Source organism: Salmo salar, chromosome ssa12 (assembly GCF_905237065.1).
Source record: "Salmo salar chromosome ssa12, Ssal_v3.1, whole genome shotgun sequence".
In the NCBI taxonomy this organism is placed as follows: domain Eukaryota; kingdom Metazoa; phylum Chordata; class Actinopteri; order Salmoniformes; family Salmonidae; genus Salmo; species Salmo salar.
Window position 1 is genome coordinate 36,770,337 of NC_059453.1, and position 9,092 is coordinate 36,779,428.

A 9,092-nucleotide genomic window follows, 5' to 3' on the forward strand; every position below is an offset into this window, starting at 1 on the left:
TAGGAACACTTAAAATAAGGGCTGTGTTTTCGTGTAGGCTTACCCTGGCGCAATGTTTTGATAACAGTGTAAATCTCTGTAGGACAAGGTGGCATTTATCAAAATATATTTACCCCCCGCCCAAACATAAAATTCTAATTAGCTGCTAATGTGGTTATCATAAGAACTACAAATGCCATGATGATCTAAACGAGACTACCAAATCGAGGCAAAGGTAAGATTCTATGGATTAACTATCTGTTAGATAAATGTAGTAATGAATAAATTTGCCACATTTCTTTAAATGTACAATTCTGTGAAATGTCTTGTGGAAGTTGAAATTGACACTACCATTTAGCAAAGGTGTCAGCTAGAGATGATGTGCAGGAGCATGCAGGAATTTGTAGTATTTTTGAATCTGAGAGTAAATAGAATATATTGACACCTTGTACGAGAGAGATTTACATAGTTATCAAAACGTCGCGCCAGGGTAAGCCTACACAAAACAGCCCTTATTTTATGTGTTTCTAAAATTCCCTATGGTAAAAATGAATGGTGCAAAAAGGATTGGAACCATTTCCCAGTTTGACCGCTAGGTTTTATGGGTATTATGACACCTCCACTGTGGGGCTCTATAGACTTCCAGTCATTTTGCTAACGGTAGTTAACAATTGCGCTGATGGTAGTTGGCAACTTCCTTCAAACTGAACGAGTTCAACGGACTCTGGGGAAGTAGAGAGTGCTTCATTGCCAAAATCCTGAAATATCCCTTTAAGTTGAACTGATTAGCCTAAGGAAGCTCCCTTTACATTTGAACTGTGTGCAAGCAGAGCTTTCTTTACATGTTGCCTACTATAGTACATCCAATGGAAATGTTTAATTACTGAAGACCAGTAGAAATTTTAGGTGAATGCCATTCAAGCCAGTCAATAAAATATACAAATGTAGTTTCAACTGTTCAACTATCATTATTATATAAATGTTCTTTATTGGCTGAAGTTAAATGGTATTTGCCCTAACTCTGCGGAAACCACAATGGGACTTCCATGTTAAATAAAGAATAATAAAGTCCGTACTAATCATGTCATTGCTCTGTGGCTCCTCAGTGGCGCCCTCTATCCCCCCGTCTATGTCCTACACCAAGCGGGTGCAGGCCAACAGCGTGGAGAGCGACAAGGGCGATGCCGCCCACAAGCTTGGCACGGCCAGTTCCAAGGCCGACGTGCCTACCTCGCCGCTGGTGGCACAGGAGAGGAAGAAGTCATCCACCGCCTCAGGGGTGAGGGGTCAAAGTGCTATACAGGATATGTTTTATAATATTCAGGGTGCTAAGGTTTCAGCAGTTTCTGCCTCCAAGTAAGCAGGGGATGACGGGCACAGAAAGTAGTTTTCTATGCCAAAATGTACAGGAAAGTTAGTCATTCCCAATGTAATTTAGAACCCATTAGACTAAACTGTCGTAACCAGTCACTAGAAGCTTCGCTTCTGTTGTGGTTTTTATTTTGTGGGACTGTCAGAACAGAAATAGTCTGCATTGTGAAATAAGTTATAGTGTGTGTGTGTGTGTGTGTGTGTGTGTGTGTGTGTGTGTGTGGTGAACCACAGAACAGTAACGCTATGACCAGGAGGAATACGTATGTGTGTGAGCGGTCGAGCACAGATCACTACACGGCCATTCCCAACGGCAAGGACAGCAGGTGAGGAGGGTGATGGGTATCCAGTGCTGCTGCCACGGCAACTTGGATTGCTGTTGATCAATTGATTGCTGCTGATAATGTTTACCTGCCTATGTAACTACAAAGTAAATACATAGGCCTTGGAGTGTGACTAGCACTGACTCTCTCCCTGATCTTGTCCCCTCTCTCCTGCTTTCCTTTCCTTGTATTCTTCCTCCTGTGACCCTTCTCTTGTCCTCTCTCAACCCCTTTATCTTTCACCTTATTTCTCTTCCCCCACCCTCCCCATTCACTCGATCTTCCCTTCTCAATCTCTCACCATCCTTTTCACACTCTCGCTTTCTGTCTCTTGCTTTCTGTCTCTCGCTTTCTGTCTCTCTCTCTCTCTCTCTCACGCTCTCTCTCTCTCTCTCTCTCTTCTCGCTCTCTCAGTCTGACTGAGATGTCAGGCTCGGCCAGTGGCTCCTCACCATCGTCAGGGGCAACCTCAGCTGTCCCTTCCACCCGTCCGCGTCACGTCAAGTCCATGTCGGCGTCGGGCCACCCTATCAAGTCCCCATTGCCTCCCATAGACGACAACGCGGAGTACAAGGGGTGAGCTAGGGGGCTAGAGAGAGCGAGAGGGGCTGAAGTCCCAAGTAGGAAGGGGCCCAAGTTATATGAATTGCTAAACACTAGCCTATACCTTTTTTTCCAGATCTAAATGAAGTGCCTAAGGGTAGAAGTTGAGCAAGGGTATAAGACAATGGAGGGTTGAGGAACTGGGTGAAATGACTTGTTATAATGTCCATGTTTTTTCATTGCCCTATGATACTATTTCCTAAAATTGAGAGATGTAACTTTATTTGTATACTGTTCCATTACTACCAATGTCTTGATGTTAGGTGATATTTCTTATCAGTATTTCTTGCCTCTCACTAATCTTCTTTCTACTTCCTCTACCTCCGCAGCCCCCCCACGGCCTCGCCGTCGGCGCACAGCATCAGCAGCAGCACGGCCGCCACACCGCCCGACCGCACGCGCTTCCCCCGCGGCTCCTCCAGCCGCTCCACCTTCCACGGTGCCCAACTTCGCGACCGCCGCTCGGCCACCTACAACGGTCCACCCGCCTCGCCCACGCTCTCCCACGACACGGGGGCTCTGTCCCAGGCACGCAGGGGCACCTCCACGGGCATCATCAGCAAGATCACCTCCAAATTTGTCCGCAGGTCAGTGGAAATGAACGTAAATGCACCATACCGATGTGTTTGCCAGACCTGGGACAAATAGACAGACAGCCTACCTTCATGTATTTTAGATGCGCTTCCTCAACTGCGTGCAAGGGTGTGCAGAGTTGGCACGTTTGGGCCTATTCTACAGGTTCCATTCTACCGGGCGCATCCCCATTATTTAAAAGTATCTGACAATGTATTTGACCCAGGTCTGATATTTACAATATTACACTGCAGGACTAGGGTCAATTCCATTTCAATTCAGCAAGTAAACTGCAATTACAATTTAGTTCCTGAATTGACTTTATTGAAATGGAATTGACCCCAACCTTGCTACACATCATGTATCATGTTTCCCTTCCTTAGGGCCATATTTACCCAGCCTTTGCATCTGATATTGAAAGTAACAGCTGCACATTTTGTACTAGTCAGTATATCTAGTTCTTTAGTAGGGTACCATGTAAGGTACAAGTCTGCTTTGAGTGAGTGTGGAGAGAGATAATAGAGAAAGTGTGATTGGGTTCCTCTTTCTCTCTCTCAATCCTGCATTAGCAGGGGACACCACTGCGAAGGGTGAAGTTGACCTTAGACACTGATTTTAGGTCAGTTTAGCATTTTCCCCACTAATGGTTAAGGTTAGGATTGGGGGAGGGAAAGCTGATCATAGACCTGTACCTAGGGTAAACTTCACCCCGGAGCGCTAAGCCCACAGATGTCGTGTCCAGTCCCTATTCCCCTAGGTGAGCCTGCGGTGACCAGGCTCTGGTCTGAGAGAGACGTGGGCTGCCTACAGATACACTTGCAGGACCACACGCAAAGGCACAGACACGCATACAGAAATGCATGCAGTCTCTCTCTCTTATACACACACACACACAGAGAGAGTGCGGCTTTTGCGACCGTGCTGCAGTCAGTCAAGGGCACTGGGTAAAACGAGCGTGATTTTTATCACCAACCAGGGGCTCCGCCCTTAGGGCATGACAAACTAACCTATCACTGAACGGTTCTATACACTCATCGTATGCTACTGTAGCAATCAATGCATGTATTTTTTTATGAAGACATTTCTTTAAATTTAAGATGAAATGTTTTGTTTTCGTTCTTATAGTTTATTGTCAATCAGACTTTCCATGTGTAGTAGGTATGAACCAACCAGTATGAACTAGTTGGTTCTTAGTGCCTTCAATCAGCCCATAGTGAATTTAGGTGTCTTGCTGTAAGCATATGTACCACTAAGTGTATTTAAGCACATCATTTCTTAATGCAAAATTGGGATCGACTTTGCTGACATAGTGGATCCATCACCATTAGATTTGTACATTTCTGCCACATTATGAGAAAATCATTGAACAACATTTCCCACAACACCCTTTTATGTCTCTCCATTTCCATCCATAGCCACACTCAAAGAAAATAACCAATTTCTTTTTAAATTGCTTCTTTCATTGTTTTTTTTTTAGAACTATGTCTTTCAGGGCTGGCCGGAGGTAGGAGCGCACAGAATGGTTACCATGTCTACACCCGCCACACCCTCTCTTCCTCGCAATCCAAGCCCTCTTCAATGACATGCAACCATTCACGCCCTGGTGCCAGCCCCCCTTCCTTAACCCCTCCCCCTAAACCCTACACCGCCCGCATTATCCACCCCCCGATCTGACCCTGCACCACTAACAGACTGAGATTGAGACCCCCGAGATGCCTTGCCTGTGATGCCTTGGAGTTTGCAGACACCTGCACTCACTTTCCGACTTCTTGTTTCGTCCTTTGGTTTGAGTGTGTTGTGTGTTCTGTAGATGTCTTCTTTCATCCATCTCGCTCTCCGTTCACATGATTTCCACGTGTATCATCCTCCGTTTTAGCTAGCCTGCCGATATACGTCATGTTGGTTTTTTGGCAGTCTCACCAGTTGCCTCCCCAGAACGAGTTGAGTCGCGTGATCATGTATGTTTATAGGTTTGACCCCATCCCACCCTCTTCCTTTTCACCTACCCATCGTCTGTGTGTACACTGACAACCCCTTCTACTGCTCTGTTGAACTCTGAACTCTGATTGCTTCCCAAAGGGCCACGGTTGAAGGAGAGGCCAGTGGCAGTACAGACCCCCCAAGGTGAGGCATCGGCACAGCCGCCCGCAGAAAAAGTAACAACCTCGAAATGAAAGCATGGCATGTCAATGAGGGTCCCTACTAGTCCCAGGATCAAAAGCCAATGTCACCGGTTCATTCTTGTTCCATGTTGTGGAGTATAGTTAGCACTGCGGAAGGTGGACTAATTATAGGTGTGGCTATACATCTCCCGTCTTAAATTACTAGTTCATTGTTGTTATCGTACCGGGACTTGTTGTGCTGTTCTTTGTTGTCATGTTGTGTTATGTGTGTACTTTGTCCCTATGCCCTCAGTCACACAGCGGTGGTGTTTGTGCTTTTTGTGCCTAAGTGGCGTGACCCTGAATACCATGCTCTTGCTAGACCTTGGTGGGCCATTTGTGTGTTTTAAGCTGTCTAGAAGTGTCTGTTCGGTGTGTGTGTTACACGGTGCGTAATCTTTTGAGTAATATATATATTTGACTGTCATTCAGTTGTCAGTTTCACAATGGGGTCTCAAACACATGGGTTATACAAGTTCTGTGTGTTACCTTTTGCCCTTTGACCCACACTCTATATACTCCGAGTCGCATGACTCTTTAAAAGAAAATGTAACAAATAAAATAATAATTGGGTCAGCACCTCACCAACTTTTTTGGTTTTGCGTCTACCTACTTATCTCCTATTCAATTAACACTATTGTCTGTGTTCTGTTCCTCTCCAGGAGCGCATCAGGGGAACCCAAAGAGGACGGTTCCCGGGACTCCAAACCCCGCTCACTGCGCTTCACCTGGAGCATGAAGACCACCTCTTCCATGGAGCCCGGCGACATGATGCGCGAGATCCGGAAGGTCCTGGACGCCAACAACTGCGACTACGAGCAGCGCGAGCGCTTCATGCTCTTCTGCGTGCACGGCGACGCCCGCCAGGACAGCCTGGTCCAATGGGAGATGGAGGTGTGTAAGCTGCCACGCCTCTCACTCAACGGTGTGCGCTTCAAGCGGATCTCAGGCACGTCCATCGCCTTCAAAAATATCGCGTCCAAAGTGGCTAACGAGCTCAAGCTGTGAAAAGTGACTTTTGGGAAGACTAAACAAACTAAAGAGAATTAACATACGACATTGTAAATGGAGGGGGCAGAGGACATAATCCTGGTGTTCCTTGAGTTTGCGGGCGCCCCAAGTGTCGGGCCCAAGAGAGTCAGCCGCAATATTGAGTTTACTGCTATTCGAGGCTACTGCCGTATTGCTTAGTGAAACGACACATAGCGAAAATATACTTCCATTTTCCCTCCCCAAGGCAAACCCCTGTATTCCAAAATTGTTGTTAATAACGAGAGGTGAGAACTGACCATTGCAATAATATGAAAACATTTGTATCAATGGCCCGCAAAATTTCAATTCCATTGCAAAACTACCATTAAAGGGGGTTGGAAGAACAGACTGCAAAGCTACTTTTTCCACATGTACAGTATAAAATAAAATAGAGAATGTTTTGAGTTGTATTGTTCATAGAGTTGTATAAAACAAGACTCTTCAGCATAATGTCTGCAGGTATTGTATAGTCTTGAGTTTCTGTACAGAAAGTGTGTTTAAATGTGTCATACTGTATTTTTTTTATTTTTATTTGGAGTTCTCTTTCCTTCTATTGTTGACATTTGTAGATTGTTTGCCTCCACTGAAGTTTAATGTTTAGGAAAAAAAAAAAAACATTTTTTATTCTCACAAGGAAAAGAAAAAACAAGCTTATTTTTTACTTTTCACGGACAATAAGTTCCTTTCCCAATACAGGAGAGATCAAATGACGTGATCTGTGTTGAAAAGCAAAACTCTACACATCCCAAAGCCCTAATCAAATCATTCCTCCTAATGCACTATTTTGGCCATGCTCACAATCCTCCTTCATGTAGCGTAGCTAAATGATGACATTGGCACTGCAGTTTAAAAAGTTCTGTTTATTGCATAGAATTTACATAAGGGATCTTATGTTCTGTCCTTTTATTACCTTTGAGAACCCAAATATACAGCGTAAACTGACAGGACCACACATTTTTCAGTTGCACTCAATTATAAGCCCGCTCTCATAAAGTCCGCTTTATGCAGTCTTGAACACGGTATCGCAAATGTCGCTGGCATTGCACTCGATTAATAATCAAATGCTCTTCTAACAAATACTGGGACAAAGCTACTCATTCAAAACACTATTCATGGACATTTAGTAGCATAAATGCACCGGCACCATTCTAGGTCAGGAATGTTCTGACAGCTCATGTTCTGCTTGAAACTGCCCGAAGGTTGAAAGGTTCACGCAAAGTGATGCCCAAGCAGTTTGACCTCACTAGTGACTATATCCCTCTTTCCCTTACTCCCTTCTAAACTGCAGTTAATTGATAGTTACTGTGCGACACCTGTCTGACTTGTTTTGTGCTCAATTTTATTTTCTTGCAAAATATATTGTATTTATTCCACCACATTATGCCTTTTTAATGTGCTGCTTGGTATTTCTGAGGCATTCACCTGTACGAGAAGAAAAATAGGATATAACTAGTTTCGCATATGTTTTTATTTTAGGTTTTTCCCCTTTGTAATTAGTGATTGCGATGAGTACGTAAAATAACCACTAGTGCTGGTACGTTTCTACTCGTTATTTTGTATGAAAAGTAATGAGGGTCAACTGTGCAATGGTATTCCATGTTGTATTACTGTAAAGATGAGAGATGGGCCTAGACCGCACCCTTTAACACAACAAAGAGAGTGGAAACAGAATCCAGACATTTTATTTCCTCATTTCAAAAGGCACAATAGAAGGAAAAAAAAGCAAAGGCGAGTGGACAAAAAAAGAAATAAATGAAAACAAGGTTAAGCTGTGAGCCCTTCTGGAAGCTGAGCGAGAAATCTCCACCGCTGACTTTGTGGCATTATGGGAGCAGAGAGGGTTGGAGGGGGCTACTGCACGTTGACATATAGTGCACATGGAAGAAAAATGCATATTCCTAATTGTTAACGGTACAACTTCCAGAGAGGATGTCTATTGTGTTGCCTTTGCAGATCAAGTGTAGAGGAGAAGCAGCAAGTGTTAAAAGAAATATAAATGATTAAGCCTCGCCCTTTTCATCTCCATTAACCCCTCCCCCCACATAAACCCCTCCTACCACAACATACATGCGAGGAAAGCTCGAGTCATCCAGATTCAGTCTCTCGTGCACAATATTAAAGCTTACTTGAAAGGAGTCTCAAGCAAATGTCTGGTGTCGTTTGTTTTTTTTACCAGTATTTACTATTTAATTTTGTCTGAGAAACCATGGCTTCACAGCCAATCAGTTTAGCATAAACTTTGAGTAACATGGAGGAATGATACATCATGGAAAGAGCTTTGTAATTGGTATAGAAACATGTATTGCTCTGTAGATGGTGGGTTATCCTAATGTGTATGGCCGTGCCAAACTTCATATTGAAAGCAAACACAGTTGAAATTATGCAAAAATATTTTTTTAAGTCAAACAGTTTTTATATACAGCACATAAGCATGAACTTTTGAAAAAAAATTAGCTTTTGTATGCAATAAGTCTTTGTACCTACAGTTGAAGTCTGAAGTTTACATAAACCTCAGCCAAATACATTTAAACTCAGTTTTTCACAATTCCTGACATTTAATCTTAGAAAAATGCTCTGTCTTAGGTCAGTTAGTAAAACTACTTTATTTTAAGAATGTGAAATGTCAGAATAATAGTAGAGTTATTTATTTATTTCATCACATTCCCAGTGGGTCAGAAGTTTACATACACTCAATTAGTATTTGGTAGCATTGCCTCTAAATTGTTTAACTTGGGTCAAATGTTTCGGGTAGCCTTCCACAAGCTTCCCACAATAAGTTGGGTGAATTTTGGCCCATTCCTCCTGACAGCTGGTGTAGATGAGTCAGGTTTGTAGGCCTGCTTGCTCGCACACACTTTTTCAGTTCTGCCCACAAGTTATCTATGGGATTGATGTCAGGGCTTTGTGATGGCCACTCCAATGCCTTGACTTTGTTGTCCTTAAGCCATTTTGCCACAACTTTGGAAGCATGCTTGGGGTCATTGTCCATTTGGAAGACCCATTTGCGACCAAGCTTTAACTTCCTGACTGATGTCTTGAGATGTTGCTT

At 43.6% G+C, this 9,092-nt stretch overlaps 1 protein-coding gene across 7 annotated transcripts in view; it reads left to right on the plus strand.

The window, feature by feature from the left end:
• The window catches only part of LOC100286710 (serine/threonine-protein kinase MARK1), an 87,955-nt gene extending 79,765 nt beyond the window's left edge, over nt 1–8,190 (plus strand). For 3 of the 7 annotated variants that reach the window (XM_014131218.2, XM_014131219.2, XM_045691303.1), the window contains 7 exons: nt 1,086–1,258; nt 1,585–1,676; nt 2,088–2,249; nt 2,606–2,863; nt 4,327–4,353; nt 4,929–4,973; nt 5,674–8,190. In XM_014131218.2, coding sequence (XP_013986693.1) covers nt 1,086–1,258; nt 1,585–1,676; nt 2,088–2,249; nt 2,606–2,863; nt 4,327–4,353; nt 4,929–4,973; nt 5,674–6,019 — 1,103 coding nt within the window. In that variant the 3' untranslated portion in view covers nt 6,020–8,190. The remainder of the gene's footprint in view (nt 1–1,085; nt 1,259–1,584; nt 1,677–2,087; nt 2,250–2,605; nt 2,864–4,326; nt 4,354–4,928; nt 4,974–5,673) is intronic. The other 4 variants (XM_014131220.2, XM_014131221.2, XM_014131222.2 and 1 more) reach the window with 2 other exon arrangements.
• Nucleotides 8,191–9,092: the final 902 nt, after the last annotated feature.